Source organism: Colobus angolensis, unplaced genomic scaffold (genome assembly GCF_000951035.1).
Source record: "Colobus angolensis palliatus isolate OR3802 unplaced genomic scaffold, Cang.pa_1.0 Scaffold18, whole genome shotgun sequence".
NCBI classification, from domain to species: Eukaryota; Metazoa; Chordata; class Mammalia; order Primates; family Cercopithecidae; genus Colobus; species Colobus angolensis.
Window position 1 is genome coordinate 7,199,300 of NW_012114932.1, and position 19,108 is coordinate 7,218,407.

A 19,108-nucleotide genomic window follows, 5' to 3' on the forward strand; every position below is an offset into this window, starting at 1 on the left:
GGTCACTCATGATCACTTTGACCTTAGTTCAAACAGTTGATATTTAGGTTCATAGGACTTTACTTTCTATTTTTAGTTACATCACTTTTACAATAGAAAATAAAATAATAATGTGTGTGTATATATATATATAGTATTACTGTATGTTATACTCAGTAAGTTGGAGGCATATACATGGTACAACAGAAGGTTTCAGAAAAGACAAAGCCTTATATGAACTTACATCTACTTAATGGTTAGAATTTTATTAACTGATTTAATTTTTTTGAGACAGGGTCTTGCTCTGTGACCTAGGCTAGAGTGCAGTGGCATGATCACGGCTCACTGCTGCCTTGACCCCTCGGGCTCAAGTGATCTGCCTGCCTCAGTCTCCCAAATAGCTGGGACTATAGGCATGTGCCACCATGCCCAGTGAATTCTTTTTTTTTTTTTTTAATAGAGATGAGGGCTAGCTTTGTTGCCCAGGCTGGTCTTGAACGCCTGAGCTCAAACTATCCTCCTGCCTCAGTTTCCCAAAGTGCTGGGATTATAGGTGTGAGCCACCTTGGCCAGCTCCAGTAGTTACCATTTTAACAGAAAAGAAATCTCACTGGAAACTCCCTTGATATCTAAATAGTCCACAAAAAGGATTAACTAAGAAAACCTAAAAGTTTCCAACTTGTGCAAATTTTCAGGAATTTAAAAATTATAATTAGGCTAGAAATGAGCTGACAATTACAAAATCTTATGGAAGTTCAAATTCTGCTACTACAAAATATTATCATGTAAAATCATACTGTGAACATGAAACTAATCTTTCTACATTCTCAGCTTTCTTATATATGTCAAAAATGAAAATCAATTACTTTTTTTTTTTTGAGACGGAGTCTCACTCTGTTGCCCAGGCCGGAGTGCAGTGGTGTGATCTTGGCTCACTGCAACCTCTGCCTCCCGAGTTCAAGTAATTCTCCTGCCTCAGCCTCCTGAGTAGCTGGGATTACAGGCGTGAGCCACCATGACTGGCTAATTTTTTTTTTTTGTATTTTTAGTAGAGACAGGGTTTCACCATGTTGGTCAGGCTGGTCTCGAACTCCTGACCTCGTGATCCCCCTGCCTCGGCCTCCCAAATTGTTGGGATTACAGACGTGAGCCACCGCGCCTGGCCAATTACTTCTTTAAAGGAAGAACCACTATATAGTTGCCCAACTATATAAACTGTAGCTATGTATTATGTATTTCAGTGAGGATAGCTCATGAAAGTAAGCTGCCTGCTAAACCACCCTCTTTAGAAATGTCTCAGATCTAGTAGGATCAGATTAATACTCCAACAATTCCTATCACAGTATCAGAATTAATCTTAAGTGGGAAAAAGAACATGGAAACAGGGAAAGTTAGAAAGCCACTGCTCCTGGTTATAAAATTTAGTGTTCTACAGTAGAAAGGTATCAGTTCAGGAAAGGATAGAAGTTATTCCCCATACAATTTTCCAATTGTGAGCCCAGAGTAAAAATGTAATGTTTTGAATGGAACCCTTAGAGCTACCCCGAACCATTACAAGGAACCTTGAGGAAATCCACTTACTTAGGTTTGAGAATCTTGTAAAAAGGGAAACACAAATTCGTACCATAGATGAGGAGAAAAGCAATACTCATGGCTGCTGAAATTCTTCAACATAATACAAAATCCAGAAGGTTATCTTACTTTGGTCCTAAATTCAGTGGATGCTCCAAATCCAAAGAGAAATCTCACAACATCATTATGGCCTTGCTGGGCGGCAAAGAATAGGGCAGTTGTACCTGACTGGGAGAGAGGGAGAGGCTAGTTTTGAAAGACATTTGGTTATATTACATTTGATTTGAACATCTGCAAAGAAAACAAAACAACATCCTTGCATAGAAACCTAGCCTAGGAAGGGGCTAAATTTGAATAGATTCTTATTTTTTGGTCAGAGAAGTGACATAAGGAAAGCAAAACTTTATTCTTAGTGAAATGGGATGAATGGTGGCTCCTCAAAAGATCTGTCCCCATCCTAAAACTTGTGAATATTATTTTCCATGGCAAAAGAAGTGATTAAGTTATGGATTTTGAGACGAGCTTGTCCTGGGTTATCTGGGTGGGCCTTAAATCTAATGACAAGTGTCCTAACAGTGAGGCAGAGGCACTACTCACAATAGCTAAAATGTGGAAGCCACCAAAGTGTCCATCTATGGATGAACGGACAAGCAAAATGTGATGTATCCATACAATGGACTATTATTTACCTAAAAAGAAAGGAAATTCTGACATGCTACAAAATCGATGAGTCTTGACGACATTATGCTAAGTGAAATAAACTAGTCACAAAAGGCCAACAACTATATGATTCTACTGTGATATCTTTTTGTTTTGTTTTTTTGTTTTGAGACAGAGTCTTGCTCTGTCACCCAGGTTGGAGTGCAGTGGCGCCATCTCGGCTCACTGCAACCTCTACCTCCCAGGTTCAAGTGATTCTCATGCCTCAGCCTCCCAAGTAGCTGGGATTACAGGCATGCACCCCCACACCTGGCTGGTTTTTTTTGGTATTTTTAGTAGAAACAGGGTTTCACTATGTTGATCAGGCTGGTCTCAAAGTCCTGGCTTCAAGTGAGCTGCCCACCTTGGCCTCCCAAAGTGCTGGGATTACAGGCATGAGCCACTGCACTCAGCCTACTGTGATATCTGAAGTTGTCAGAGTCATAGAACCAGAAAGTAGGATGCTGGTTGCCAGGGGCTGGGGGAAGGGGAGTATAGGAAGTTATTATTAATGGATATAGAGTTGTGTAGTTCTACAAAATGAAAAGAGTTATAGAGATAGATGGATGGTGATGCTGGTTGTACAACATTATGAATGCATTTAATAAGACTGAACTGTACACTTAAAAATGGCTAAGGGTTTCAGTTTACATTATGTGTATTTTACCACAACAGAAAACAATAACATTTTTTTTTCAAGTGAGGCAGAGGGATATTTGACCCAGAGAGAAGGCAATGTGACCACACAGGCAGAGACTGGAGAGCTGTGGCCATGAGGAGAGAGTGCTGACCGCCACCAGGGGCTGGAGGAGGCAAGGAAGGGAATCCCCGCAGGAGCCTCCAGGGGCAGTGTGGCACAGCCCACACCTTGATTTTGGACTTCTGGCCTCCAGATCTGAGAGAATAAATTCCTGATATTCGAAGCCACCCAGTTTGTGTTAATTTGTCACAGCAGCCCTTGGAAACTCGAGATATTTGGTATAGTGTTTGGTAAACACTAGCATTCATTAATACAGGGAAGAATTCAAATTACAACGTTTAGTGCCCCCAGAGTGGAAGACTACTTGTACAAGAAGGAAAACAAGTAATTCACCCACAAACTTCTCCAATTTCAAGCCCAGAGTCAAAATGAGCTCAAAACATTTCTCAAAATGGGACATAATAACAAGAAACAGCCTGATTCTAAAATGTAAACTGATCATGATATTCTGAGACGGTTTTTAGCATCCTCCCTTCCTATCTACTTTTACAAGCCTACTCAAAGATTGGTACCCAAACCACTGCGTAATATGAGCAAAATCATGAACCATTCCTGTGGGCAACATACATTTTTCCTATAAAGGTACTCTTCACTTCTGAGCTCGGAGCTTGGGACAAAGCTAATACTACACCTTACCAGACACAGTGAAAAGAAACCCCCTTTTCCATAGTTTACCCAAAGCTGTTAAGGTGGTAGGTCTGGCTCACGTGTGAAAAGCTGAGGACAGCATGGCCTATAAGCTAGTGATCATGCTTCAAACTTGTTCCTAAGGGCCTGGGTGTCTCTGTGAATATGTGTGTGTGCGCATGCATGTGTGGGATGGGAGTGGGGACAATAAGACCCACTGAGACAGGCAGGATCCACCCACTTGTTTGCCTGTTTTTAAATGTGGTCTAGAAAAAAAAAAAAGCCCCTTACTCAAGCTGTAGCTTGCCTAACATCTCACTGATCGCAGCGGCCGCCTGTCTGGAGCAGCAGCTGTGAAGATGCAGGCTGCCACGGGGGAGGTATGGCTGGGGCTGCACGCTCCTCAGGTCCAGCGGGAGCTGGAAGCAGGTGGGAGCCCTGTCCCCTACTGAGTTGATGGGTGAGAGAGTCATGCCCAGCTGCAGCTCCAGTTCTGGACATCCCTGTGCTCTCTGGGCCTGGGAAGCCCCCATTACCCCCCACAGGCTTGGAAGTGCCTGCTCCTGCTCCCTGGCCTCTCCCCACTCCCAGCACCTACTCCGGTGTGGAGCAAAGTTGTAGCCGAGCCTGGGTGCTGTCTGTCATGACCTGGCTAGGCAAGTACGTGCTTGAGGTGTGCGTGCTTGAGGTGGTGCTGACATGCCAGCCTTGCCCCGACCTTGGCCCCCTCCAGACTTCGGGTGCTGACAAGCACAGGAGGGAGGCCGGAGGCTGAGGGCAGCTAGGTGTGGGCCTGTCGGCGCCCCTTGGCAGGAACAGCCTGGGTGCTGTGGATGGCATGTTGATGGTGGAAGGCAGACACGTTCCTACCCATGGTCTCCCATGGACCAATCAGCACACACTCCCTCCTTTCGGAGCCCATAAAAATCTCTGACTCAGCCAGATGCAAAAAGATGTCCAGACTACCAGCTGCTGGAAGGATCTACCCACTGTGAGTCTCCTGTCCACTGAGAGCTGGACACATAGGTCAGGACTACCAGCTACAGGAAGGAGCTACACACTGTGAGTCTCCTCTCTGCAGAGAGCTGGACACAGATGTCAGGAATACCAGCTGTGGGAGGAGCTATCAATTTTGGGTCTCCTCAAATAGTCAGGATGACCTGCCTGTGGAAGGGAGCTACCCACTATGGGTCTCCTCCCCACTGAGAGCTGAACACTTGTTAGAACAACCTGGCTGCAGAAAGGAATCACCCACTTCGGGTCTCCTGGGAGCTGTTCTGTCACGCAATGAAGCTCCTCTCCACTTTGTTCACCCTCCAGTTGTTTGCATACCTCATTCTTCTTGGATGTGGGACAAGAATTTGGGACCTGCTGAATGACCCTGTTTATAACACAAACAGGGCTGAAACATGCCTTCTGCTTGCCACATTGCAGGTGATGAGGAGAGAAGAGCTGTGGCCCTTTGGGGAGCCCAGACCTAGGGGCTCCCTGAGACAGGGCTATGATACCCTCTTTGGGGTTCTGCAGTTTCTGGCATCTCCAAGCTTCCAGGCACCACTACATTCCCTGGTGCCTGCAGTGGAAGCCACCTGCGGTACACCTGGTCCAGCCGCAGCCTCACACAGAGCTGGTGCCTGTGCCAGTCCCTGGAGCTGCCTGCCTCACCACAGCTGGCATGCCTGGTTGTGTGCAGTGGCTGGACCCCATGCTTGCTCATACACCTGGCTTGCCTTTGGCAGGTGTGGGATCTGGGTTGGTAGGGTGAACTGCGGCCTGCTAGGCCAAGTGGGCAGAATGAGCCCAACGGGCCTGAGCAACACTCAGGCAGAAGGCGCTGCCAGACATGGAGATTTCCTGCTGGCAAAGGGACACCCTAAGGATCCTGTGACAGCCAATCAGCAACAAAAGACCAACCACAATTCTCACTTTAGGTGGGTAGGGACTTCCTGGAGCCCTGCATGCACAGTTAGACTTAAACTTCAACTTATAGTCACCACTTCCTTATCTTAATGCTAAAAATCACACCTGAAGGTAGGGATTTAAAATGCTAATCTTACATGCGATACATAAAAAAGCATATTGAGCTACTGTGCAAGTGCTACAGAAACCCTCCTATACATGCCCCAGCTAAACCCTTCCCTTTAAAAAGGCCCTATAAAACAAACCCACAGACTTCTCCTGGGGAGCAGCCAACCCTTTTCCTTTCTATAAGGGAACCTGGTTCCCTTATGCACACGCTAAATAAACTTTCTCTTTGCCATCTGACAATCTCTCTTGACTTCTATCCTGTGAGATTACAAGAATCTAGGGTGCTGATAACACCACCACTGAGGGAGAACATGTAACACCTTCCCAGATAGATATAACCCACGTCAGGCTGTGCCCTCAGCCAGACTCTGCCCCAGGAAGGCACAGGCATTGCGACCATTCACAGGGCTTTTCTGCCTGCAATGCAGGTGTGATTTTCTCCTTGGTTCCCACAGAAATAAATGGGAAGCATCCTCCCACTGCTTTGTTACAGTTGAGGATGCTGGGTTCCAGAAACCTTAGGAAATCAATAGTTCTAGAGGAAGAAACTTGGCTAGAATAGGAAAACTCTCACTTTCTCATCAGACATTAAATTGTAGAGACTACCAAAGGTCTTTTCTGGAAGTTGTTTCCTTAGTAAGAGAATTTGTTTTTCAATAAGCTTTCTTGACACACTAATTACATAAATCATTATTAGAGCAGTTTGAGTGGATTTTAGAACATACACACTACTATCAATCATTCGGTACCTCAATGCAGCAATCCATAGACAATAGGACCTAGACCTTAGTCTGGAATGTGAATAAAAGTTTTAAATATGAGTGCCTTACTTCAGGCTTCATGCCAACTGCATTTGCAGCTCCTATGCCTGAGAGGTATCATCAGCCAATTGTGGGTTCTTTAAAGCAATAGTGTTTCAGGAACATTAGCTTCCAGTTTGTCTCTCTAGCAAGCTCTGTGTATCTAGAGACCTGACCTACGAAGAGTGGCAGGTAGTTTTTCAGGAGACAAATATTCTGATATTGCAAAGTAGATTAACAATGGATGAAGGCAGAAGTCTGCCATAGGAGTAAGTTTCAAAGCACTGCAAGGCGCTCTTTCAGCTTCCAAAACTGGTACAGGAGGCTGGGGTCTGCCTTTGGCTTGGCAGCACTCTTGCTCTAGACTGACACAGTCTCAGGAAGTTCAGGGACTGCCAGGAACTTACACAGCACCATCATTTGAGCCGCACAAGTTACCATTAAGCTGAGTACACTTTGGTAAATCTTCAAAGGCTTTTGTTCTCAGTGCTACCAGAGTTTTCATCTCCAAGATTAGTTGAGCAACTGGAACCAAATGGATAAATATGAAACCACAGAAACCATAGACTGGCTAGATATCAAATACTTCTCTCTTCTTCTAGCTGCTTTTTTCGGTTGTTTCAGAGAGATTTTTATGCATGTTGAATTTGTTCTTCAGGATAAAGTTTTTAACGTAAACCAGATCTGGACCATCTTGTTTTTATTAGAGAAAATCTGTCTTTAAAGTTGTAATAAACAAAAACCATAAAGCAGAGAGGAAAAATAAAAAGATTAAAGTAATTTTAAACTATAATTCTAAAGGGGTCCAGATACTTTCAACCCACAGGAAAATTAAGTGCTGAAGTGAAAACGGCCTAAAACAACGATCTAGTGTTACGGAAATTGCACTAAAGAATCTGTTTGTGAGAAGACTACATTTGCTGTAGTCTCTTTATACTATTCCTCTCAATAGACCAGGCCTGTTGATCCAGGGCTACAGAGACCCAGACCCAGATTCTGCACGTCACTCTTTCATGGTCCACAGCCAAGGCCTCCAACACCCAGACGGGTGGTGGGAAGGACATCCAGATGTGCCTTGGAACTCTATTTTTGAGTCAGGGTCTCGTTGCGTCGCCCATGCTGGAATGCAGTAGTGCAATCATGGCTCACTGCAGCCTGTAACTTCTGGGCTTAAATGAGCCTCTAACCTCAGCATCTCAAGTAACTGGTACTATAGGTGTGGACCACCATGTCTGGCTAAATTTTTAAATTTTTTTGTAGAGATGGGGTCTTGCTATGTTGCCCATGTGCATGTTACACCTGGAACTCTTGAGACAGTCCTGAGACCTAACGTGTCTTAATTTGCTCCACTCAGAGGTGACGGTCCAGGCTGGAAGAATGAGATATACGATATACTGGCTTGATGGAAGTTTGGATGGTGAATTGTCTTTCTAAAATGTTGCAAGGCAGGACCTGGGATAAAATAAGGCTGGACTGAGGAAAACCAAGTGGTTCACTCTGGACTTGCCTAGGAAGCCCATCTCAGGTCTGAGTCACTGTGAACTGAGAGGTCAGATGCACTCTAGGGACGACCTGAGCGTGTGTCTCCACAAAGATTAGTTAACAGGTCCTACGTCAGCTTGGAAATACATGGATGGAGCCTTCTCAGAAATGAGCCCCAAAGTATGTTAAAATGTCCTGGCCTAGGCAATCCCACCACTTTGGGAGGCTGAGGTGGGTGGATCACGAGGTCAGGAGATCGAGACTATCTTGGCCACCATGGTGAAACCCCATCTCTACTAAGAATACAGAAAATTAGCCTGGTGTGGTGGCACACACCTGTAGTCCCAGCTACTCGGGAGGCTGAGGCAGGAGAATCGCTTGAACTCGGGAGGCGGAGGTTGCATGAGCCGAGATTGCGCCATTGCACTCCAGCTTGGGCCACAGAGCAAGACTCCATCTTTAAAAAAAAAAAAAAAAAAAGAAGAAGAAAGAAAAAAAGTCCAGCCTCCCTTCTGCTTCTCTAGATTAGACCAAGAATGTATCCTCAAGCAAGATCAAACTCCCAAGATTGTCTTCGAATGAAGTGTGGGAACAGGCTCACATTTTTGTCCAGCGTTGACCCATATGGCTTTTTTCAGGAGAGCTTATTTAATTCATGGCCAGTTACAGAGTAGTCCTTTGCAAACATGGTTTGGGGAGGATGATTGAGACATCCTAGCAAGTGAGCCTCATTACAAATACGCTGGTGACTCAACTCTTCTAAATATATAATGATCTATATGAAAATGCTATAAATCCTACAGTATCTCATCCCAAGGGAGGAATAAAGAACTGATTTAAGCTTGACAAAAAAAAAAAAAAAAAAAAGTGTGAGTGTTTATAGGTAGGTGGTAAGAGGTTTGGTTACCTCAGATGTGCCCGACAAGCTATGCTCAAATGCATTATAACTGCTAGTATGTTGCTGGACCTCATTGTAGGCACAATAAACTCTTCAATGGGCTTTAATGTGGGAGAAAAGCAATGATGGCTCTTGTCCCCCATACCAGTTCACTGTTATGAAAACTTCAGATCTCTGAGCCTGGTCATTTTTCTTCAAGTACAAAGCCTGACCTACCTCTCTCTGGAGATTGATGTCTGCTCCTTGCAGAACCAGTTCCCTCACACAGTCTATGTGGCCAGCGTAGGCAGCAACCATCAGGAGTGTGGTGCCGTGCTGGATGGAGGAGAGACAGATGAACAGTTAGGCCACTGCTATGTCAGAGAGAAGGGTCCCAGAAAAGATGCTGCAGAGACGTCAGCTCCACTCAGAACACACCCAAGGGCAAAATTCCCTGCAGTGATCAAAGTGCTCATGAATAATCTCATCATGCAGCCTAGATGGGAAAAAGCAAAGCGACAAATTGCTGAGGTTGGAATTTTCAATCTAAAAATTCACTTACTTCCATTACCTTCAGAAGCACAGTCCAAATGAACCATAGTTATTGCATTTTAAGGCAGCGATGATATAACGCTCTCATTTTATGATTCCTGTTAAATGATTCCTGAGCCAAAACATTGCTATTAATGCAAAAGAAAAATTAAATGGTACCATCTGATTTTCTGTATTTAAAAGTCTTCATCTTCAAAATGATTTAGGTAGATGTATGGCACCAGGTGAAATGAGAGACTAGAGAGCTGAGAGTCAGGAGCTGTGGGGGCTAAACCCAGGTGGCTGTCACTGACCAACAGTGTAACCCGGGCAATTTGCTTACAATTACTTGGACTCATTTATTTCATTTTTTAAAATGAGAGTTTGGATGGGACGATCACCAGAGTCTGTCCCAGCTTTAAGATTCAAGGACTTGAGGTGTACCAAGTGATATGGACCCTTCTAACTGAAGTGGGCATTTGCAGTTTGACTTACAGTTGTTTTCAAGCCCTTGAAATTCTTAGCTACCACCTCTGCATATTCAGCAACCTGCCGCTCAGAAGTGGACGATGAGAGAGACAGATGGCTCTGCACACAGGGGAGGCTTATTAGGTATAGGGTAATTAAGCGAATTTTGGAGGCTTCATGTTATTTTCATCTATGGGATTTTGTAGGAAGGCAGTATTGCTGAGTAGTCACTGACAGTATGATCTTGGGCACATCATGTAACCCTTCAGTCTCATTCTCTTCTTCTGAAATATGGGGGAATAATAAAAGTATCCGCCTGATTAAATTAGTGAATGAGATAAGTCAGGCAATATGGTTAACATAGTAATGGTAGATATTAGTTCAGTAAGTGTCAGATATTAAAATAACATTATGATAATTCAATGTTAGGCTGTCATCTGGCTTTTGTTGACTTCTGCCAATGGCCATGCTAGTTTTGCGAAAGTCTTGTTGGCTTTATGTAAAAAGTACAGGTAAAGTAACAAAGTAATGAAAAGCTAATGGCTTCTTAGTGGTGCTCTACGGTATTTCTTTTTTTTGAGATGAAGTCTCGCTCTTGTCTCCTAGGCTGGAGTGCGATGGCATGATCTTGGCTCACTACAACCTCCGCCTCCCAGGTTCAAGCGATTCTCTTGCCTCAGCCTCCTGAGTAGCTGGGATTACAGGTGCCTGCCACCACGCCCGGCTAATTTTTTTATTTTTAGTAGAGGTGGGGTTTCGCCATGTTGGCCACAGTGACAACTGGTGTTTCTGCCCTGTGGTTTCCCCACTGTGGTGTAGGAACCAATCCCGCAAAACCCAAATAAGACCGAGATGGCCAGTTCACAGATGCCCAAGACCTGACAACAGCCCGAGTTCTGGCAAGGAACAGATGGTACATTCAAATTGGGATAATTGGAAGAAAGTGGAATAAAGAGACTAGTAAGCTGAGGCTTGAGCATAGGGCATCCAGAAAGAACAGCACAGTACTGGGATTTAGTAACATTGGGAGTCCATGACCAGCCAAAGCCTGAAGGTGCCAGGGCAAGGGAGCGGCTCCCAGGATGCAGAGAACAGCGGGGCGCTGCTGCCAGACAGAAATAGGGAGGGCGCTGGGCTCCCTGACATCCCTTTCCTCCCACTCTCTGACTCCTACAGATGCTCCTAGGGGCCAAACACCACTGGAGGCCAGAGGGAAGTGAGTCTGCTGAAGCAGTACATACAGTTCAGACTGTGGGACTAAGAGCGAGAAGGGTGTGGAGTGGGTCTGGAGGTATAACCAAAGATATCCTGCCCTGATGCCCCAACGGGGCCAACTGGGGCAAACTGCTATTTCACTTTTGGGCTGGTGGTGGATTTCACTGAACCAGATTTGTACAATAAAAGCTGGAAATGGCACACCCTGTTTTTAGGAAAACAAAACTCCTTTGAAACATTTTTATTCAAATCCTAAAATCAAAACATCACTGCTTGTTCCCTTTCCTCACTGGAGGTCCTCTTGGTCCCCAGAGATGAGAAGTCTTGCTGAGGATAGGAAAATGATTGCCTCTAGCTGGGGATGGAAAGGCTCTCTAAGTGGTACCTGCCGGTGGGCAGCAGTATCTATTTTTGTTTCCCCTTTTAAATTGCCAATTAGTGTATTTATGTTTGCAAGAGGTAATGAAAGGATAAAAGCCTGGGGGGAGGCTTCAATTTTTGTTTTCTCATCCTTGTAGAAGAAACATAACGCCCACATCCATGGCAGCCCACTTGTGCTCTAAATTATCTCCATCTTTTCATGAAAGTGGTTGGCTTGAATTCGTTCACTAAACAGGCTTTTCTTCTTGTAATCTGCCAATTCTGATTCCCAGTGAAGTGCCTCTTTCCCTATTGTGGTTGCCTTCTGTTTTATGCCTTTAATTGTTTCCTTTTCTTTCTGACTGCCCTCAGCATGTTTTTAAGTTCACCACAGTACCTTGGATGTTTTAAAAAGGATAAAGCAAGCAAACACATGACCAAGCAAATCAGCGTCGTAAAGGGAAATGTATTCCTGAGGTGCTCCTCTGCCCGCCGAGGGCAGTGGTACATGCTGGGCACGCATCTACCGAACCATCGTACGCTATCTCTGCAGTCCACGTCCACCCGGCCGCTGTTCAACAGCAGCTTCAGCAGCGCCAGGTTTCCTCTCCTGGCTGCCCAGAATGCAGCGTTGGCAAGTGGAGTTTCCTTCTGCAAGAACAAAATGAAACAGGATCTTAAAATTGATGTCAGTTAACATGACTGCTTCTAAGCACACAGATAATAACGTTCAGAAAGGAGAGCATCCAGATGCGTAGCATCATTTGAAAGATTGCTCCTCCAGCAATAGACGACTGTAATAACAGAATGAACTCTGTTGGATTCCAGACACCTGAGCCACCATATGGATATGAAGAGCAGTGTTGTTGATAATCCAGCACTATTAATAACCTATTTCCCACTAATGTTCTCACTTTCCTGCCTCTGTTGTGTTTTGATTCACCCAGTTTCCTTTTTGCTTGACATGAATTTTCCTCCATCCTTCAAGGCCAAGGCTCTGCTCAAATGCTATTTCCTTCCGGAAACATTCCAAATCTTTCTTCATCTCTAAGTGGGGCAAAATTTCTCCCAATTCTGACTTCTCAAAGGAGTTTACCTGCCCTTTTCCTAAGCCCTCAATGCTTTCTGATTCCATCTACCTGTGTGAATGTTTCACTTTCCCTCTAATTTTCTTTTTTTGTTTGTTTGTTTTGTTTTTGAGACAGACTCTCGCTCCCGTTGCCAGGCTGGAGTGCAGTGGCGCAATCTTGGCTCACTGCAACCTCCCCCTCCTGGGTTCAAGCGATTCTCCTGCCTCAGCCTCCTGAGTAGCTGGGACTATAGGCATGAGCCACCATGCTCAACTAATTTTTGTATTTTTAGTAGAGACAGGGTTTCACCATGTTGGCCAGGATGGTCTTGATCTCTTGACCTCGTGATCCTCCTGCCTCGGCCTCCCAAAGTGCTGGGAATACAGGCATGAGCCACCATGCCGGCCCTCCATCTAATTTTCTTTGCTTCAGCTGGAACTTGCCAGAGGTTTGTGTTGAGAGCAAGGAACTTGGGGCAAATAATGCCATTACATGTCCTCATATGGATCCTTCATTCCACTGTTGGATCACTTTGTTTGTTTGAGACAGGGACTCACTCTGTTGCCCAGGCTGGAGTGCAGTGACATAGTTATGACTCACTGTAGCCTTGACCTCTCAGGCTCAAGCTATCCTCCCACCTCAGAATCCTGAGTAGCTGAGACCACAGGCACATGCCACCACGACCAGCTAATTATTTTATTTTTTTGTAGACAGGTTCTCGTTATGTTGCCCAGGCTGGTCTCGAACTCCTGGGCTCAAGCAATCTACCCGCCTCGGCCTCCCAAAGTGCTGGGATTATAGGCGTGAGCCACCGCACTGGGCCTGCTGGGTTATTTTAAAGCTACAAAGTTAATTTTGGAGCCCTACCTATGGAAAGCATGGAAGTAGAAAACAGGTCTTCCAAATGGGTAGCAGAGCTGATTGCAGTACATTCTTCTTCTCTAAAATAATTGATACGAGTTTGTAGAGAACAGTCCATGAAAGGGAGGAACTGGCTTTGGGACCAGACAGCTCACCCCAGTCCTGGAAAAGTAAGTTGGCCCTTGGGAGTCTCCGTTTCCTCTTGCTTAGATGGAGATCACAGTACCTGCCTTGAAGTTGATAGTATTAAATGATGCTGATTTTTGCCTGATATTGTACCCAACACACCATAAATGCTGATTAAGTGCTAGTTTCCTTTCCTCCATTTACTTTTCTTTACAAAGTCAGAATCAATAGGCAAAATTAAATCCAGAGTATTGGTACTAATAAAGAATTTTGATGGTCTTAGGAAATTTTATAAAAGTATTCACATTGTTTAATAAAAGCAATTTTTTTGTGAGTGGGTTTAAAACATCTACCTGACTCAAAAGGCCTTTTGCACAGTATGTCTTTTAAATATGTTGATATTGCATTAAATACAATGCTTCTCTAAGTTCAAAAGAAAATACCAACAATTTCAGCTACTCAACAAAGCCCTCTAAAATGAAAGGAGAGTGGCAGCAGTATTTGTGGGTGTGAGGATTTCATTTCAGAAGTCCTTCAGCACATACACAGGTGTATGCCCTTGTGCATACTTGAATGAGAGAACGGCAAGGTGGGGAGTGATAAGCTAATAGCAAACATACTTTGAATAGTTTCCTGGCTCATTTGGGAGGAAAAAAAAAAATCACCTCCAATTTCAGGTTAACAATTCGCCTTTCCTAAAGGTGTAAATTTTGCTGTCCTGGAGTTTTCAAGGCAAACTGCAACCATGGTGTTCACACCAGCATTGCAGCTTAGGAACCAGGCTAGGTCTAATTTGTTCCAGCTGTCAGTAACTAGGCAAAGCAATGGTAAGGGAGGTTTGACCTGTATAATGAATCATGAAACAAAGTCTTTTAACAAAGAGATTGCACAAGGCCAAAATGAAGTCTGGGAGGGTGAATCAGGCAGACAATGTAATATGCACCAGGGAACAGCTCTGCTAGCTTTTCCTGAAAGGTAAACACACAAGAATGATAAACTGTAATTCATTTGCAGGGACTCTGTCATTTCACTTTAAGCCCAAATACCTTCAAAAGCCCATCTGCAAACAGCAAGCGTCTACTGTCATGACAAGATCTCTAGCCGGGGCCTCTCCTCCCTTTAGGATGGCCTTGGGGATTCCTCTCCAGCCAGGCTGGACATCTTGGTTTCCTATAAGGTTCTAGAAACTGAGCTTTGTGAAAAGCTATAAATATTTCATTTTCCGTCAAGGGCTTAATTTACTAAGAGGCAGCAACAGTGGGAATGGGAAGACTGGACAGACTGGAGACATTTTAAGGAGCTAAACTGCACAGCCTTGGTCTGTGATTGTATGTGCAGGATAGGAGGGAATAGGAGAGTGGATTGACTCCTGATTTCTGGTTCCAGCGCCTGGCTGATCTTGGTGCCAATTCATGAAGGTTGGAAACACCGTATGAAGGACAGACTTTGGAAAAAAATGATGAGTTCAGGGTTGGACATGCTGGGTTTCAAGTGCCTATGGGGCATCTAGGTGGCAATGTCTAGCAAAGAAATGGGCAGGTGCTCCTGTCACCCTATGGCTGGCACATTTACTGGAGGTCGGAAATCTTGAGCTCACTCAGTGCAAAGTGCTTACTCTGGACCACGTGGCGTATCTTCTGCACACACTAGCTTATTTCATCCTCATCCTTGCTCAGTGAAGTGGGCACTGGGACGATCCCATTTTACAGATGAGGTAAGTGAGAAATGGCAAGTCAGGCTTCAGCAACAGGCAGTCTCTTGCTTGAGGCTGCCCTTTAACTCCCCATCACACTGTTTCTTCTGTGGATAGCAAGAAGTAAGGCAGCAGTGACCCTAGTGACCTCCTTCCTATCCTCCATCCCAAGCTCCTCTCCAGCTAAGATGGAAAGTCCCCAACCTTCCTTCTGTGTGGGGTCTATAGACATCACATTCCCTGGATAACTTCCAAATCTCCTCTGGGTATGATATGCACATAATCATAAATGGTGTGGAGAGAGACAGGGCCAGTCCTCTAGCCTTTATAGGAGACGGTGCATGTGAAAATACGTCACAGAAGCCGTAAAGCTCTTTACCAAGCATGCTATTGCTATTTCGTCTCTTTCTCGATTTTTCTGATCACTGCAATAAAACCAAGGAGCTTCTCTCAGGCTGGCTGGTTGCAACTTTCTAAGTAACAGCAAGGACAACTAGGTTGAGATCTTGCTCTGCATCAGGCAGTGTGCTAAACAATTTACTGCTTTAACTCATTTAATTCCAGGAGCAGCCCCATGAGGTAGTACAGTCATGTAATAGATAATGATAGGCTGCATATATGATGGTGGCCCCCTAAGATTATAATACTATATTTTTACTGTACCTTTTCTTCGTTTACATGTGTTTAGATATGCAAATGCTCACCACTGTGTAACAACTGCCTACAGTATTCCATTCAGGAGCATGCTGTACAGTTTTGTCACCTAGGAGCAATAGGCTACACCATAGAGCCTGGGTGTGCAGTCAGCTACACTCTCTACGTCTGCAGTAAGTGCACTCTCTGATGTCTGCACAGTGAAGGAATAACCTAACGTGCATTTCTCAGAATGTGTCCTTGTTGTTAAGTAATGTATAACTAATATAATTATTCCCATTTTTTCTTTTTTTTTAAGACGGAGTCTCATTCTGTCACCCAGGCTGGAGTGGAGTGGCACGATCTCGGCTCACTGCAACCTCCCCCTCCCGGGTTCAAGCGATTCTTCTGTCTCAGCCTCCCAAGTAGCTGGGATTACAGGCACCTACCACCATGCCTGCTAATTTTTGTATTATTGGTAGAGATGGGTTTCACCATATTGGCCAGGCTGGTCTCAAACTCCTGAGCTCAAGTGATCCGCCTGCCTTGGTCTCCCAAAGCGCTAGGATTACAGGCATGAGCCACTGCACCCAGCCTAGTCCCATATTTTCTTTTATTTTTTACTTTTTAAAGGAAGACCCCTCCCCTCCCCCACCTTCCTTCCCCTCCTCTCCCTTCCCCTCCCCTCTTTTAGATGGAGTCTCAATTTGTTGCCCAGGTTGGAGTGCAGTGGTGCAATCTTGGCTCACTGCAACCATGCCTGACACTAACCACACCTGGCTAATTTTTGTACTTTTGGTAGAGCTAGTGTTTTGCCAGGTTGGCCAGACTGATCTCATACTCTTGGCCTCAAGTAATCTACCTGCCTCAGTCTCCCGAAGTGCTGGGATTACAGGCATAAGCCACCATGCCTGGCCTATTATTCTCATTTTTAAGATGAAGAAATTGAGCATAGGAATGAGTTAGTCAAGGTCACACAGTAGGGATCTTGGCTCGTCCAAATAACAGAGCCAAGATTTATATCCAAGTTTGGGCTGGGCGCAGTGTCTCATGCCTGCAATCTCAGCACTTTGGGAGGCCCAGGCGGGCGGATCATGAGGTCAAGAGATCGAGACCATCTCGGCCAACATGGTGAAACTCCATCTCTACTAAAAATACAAAAATTGGCTCGGCATGGTGGCGCACAGCTACTCAGGAGGCTGAGGCAGGAGAATTGCTTGAATCCAGGAGGCGGAGGTTGTAGTGAGCCAAGATCATGCCACTGCACTCCAGTCTGGTGACAGAAAGAGACTCTGCCCCCCACCCACCAATAAATAAATAAATAAATAAATAAATAAATAAATGCAAGTCTGGGCTGGACGCGGTGGCTCACGCCTATAATCCCAAGCATTTTGGGAGGCTGAGGCAGGCGGATCACTTGAGCTCAGGAGTTTGAGACCAGTCTGGCTGACAACGCGAAACCCTGTTTCTATTAAAAACACAAAAATTAGCTGGGTGTGACGGGGCACATGTGTAATCCCAGCTACTCGGGAGGCTGAAGCAAGGAATTGCTTGAATCTGGGAGGTGAAGGTTGCAGTGAGCCAAGATGGCACCACTGCACTCCAACCTGGGTGACAGAGCAAGACCCTGTCTCAAAAAAAAAAAAAAAAAAAAGAAAAAGAAAAAGTCTGATAGTCTGTTTGGGTCCAGAGTCTGAGATCGTACATTTTACACCTTGTAGAAAATTGAGTGTAAGCTTCCACATTTGTCATATTTTCTTCTCTCCCTACCTGCCCCCTTCCATTTACTGTCAGAATTTTGGCTAATACACTGCTTATCTGTACACTTCCAGAAATTGTACAGGAAGGAAGGGGAGAGGAAACACAGAGGAAAATTTATTTGTACAGAACTAGAATTCTAATTAAAAGCTAATTCAATCGTACACTTATTAATTCAATCAAGATAATATTAGCTCTACTCAATAATGAATTTCTATGATATTAGAGGTGACCTAAAATACAGATGTAGTGATGGATTGCAAAGCTATATGCAGAAAGATGTTTCTGAGACATTACTGGCTATTCTAATCCACTGTCCCACTTTGTGCTAAGTATTTACAATTTTCAGAATGCTTAATAAACATTAAGCCTGTAAATCAAAAATAAAATTTTAAGCCCCCCAACAGACTGACTGGACCCCCTTCTTGGCCCAGGGGATCCCAAAGGAAACCTGAAAAGTTCAGGCCATGCCAGGAAGGGAGGTCTGATATACCTCATCACACCCTCCTCCCTTTGGAACTTAGGCGCAACAATTAACCTGCATTACCATTAAAATATAGTTCCTAAGATTCACAAAATAGATTCTTTGTAGAATAAGATACCCAGCTCCAACCTGGCTGGGGTATAGCATCATATGACAGATAGCAGACCCTAAAGGAAATATGAAATTCTTTTTTTTTTTTTTTTTTGAGACAGTCTCGCTCTGTCGCCCAGGCTGGAGTGCAGTGGCGTGATCTCAACTCACTGCAAGCTCCGCCTCCCAGGTTCAAGTGATTCTCCTGCCTCAGCCTCCCGAGTAGCTGGAATTACAGGCACATGCCACCACGCCTAGCTAATTTTTGTACTTTTTAGTAGAGACAGAGTTTCACCGTATTGGCCATATTGGCCAGGCTGGTCTCAGACTCCTGACCTCAGGTGATTCACCAGCCTCGGCCTCCCAAAGTGCTGGGATTACAGGTGTGAGCCACCACGCCTGGCCTCCTTTTAAAAAACAATTCTCTGAGTTTCCTTTTACTTTAAAAGATACTTCTAACCAACATGTGTCTGTGTTCTCAAGCAGAAGAGATTAGGCGTTGCCAGTCGTTAAAGGAAGTTTGCTGGAGGCAAAGTGGTACCAGTGAGAAGTCACTGATAACAGCATGATGGAAAAGCCATCAAAAGTAGATGCAAAGGGGTCATGTGGTTCAGATGCAAGCAGCCCTACATACATTGATTGATTCTGAATCATCAAGCAGAGCCTAAATTGTGACTTATAACGCTCTGTTTATTCTTCCACAGACTCGTCTAACAAAGCGGGGCCTTTTTACATGTAGGCTTTGGAGACCCAGAGCCTAGGGCCTATGAGTCTTTCAGGAGCCTATGAAAACGAAAAAGTTAATCTGTGGTTCCCAAATCAAAGTTAATACATATTCAATTAAATAGCTGCAAAACATAACACCCTGTCAACTTTATTAATTGCTAAATTTGGTATTCATAAAATACTGATGCCACATGAAAATCATTTGTAGGTCTGATCTGCTCACTGCATGAGAGTTACTAACCAACTATGACAACTGCAGAAAAATGGAC

General features: G+C 44.6%; 1 protein-coding gene across 1 annotated transcript in view; it reads right to left on the reverse strand.

The window, feature by feature from the left end:
• ANKRD29 (ankyrin repeat domain 29) overlaps positions 1-13,400 on the reverse strand; it is a 50,477-nt gene extending 37,077 nt beyond the window's left edge. The window contains exons 1-4 of the mRNA XM_011939328.1: positions 13,336-13,400; positions 11,939-12,074; positions 9,062-9,160; positions 1,681-1,779 (exon numbers count right to left, since the gene is read on the reverse strand). Of these exons, the coding sequence (XP_011794718.1) occupies positions 1,681-1,779; positions 9,062-9,160; positions 11,939-12,074; positions 13,336-13,400 (399 nt within the window). The remainder of the gene's footprint in view (positions 1-1,680; positions 1,780-9,061; positions 9,161-11,938; positions 12,075-13,335) is intronic.
• Positions 13,401-19,108: the final 5,708 nt, after the last annotated feature.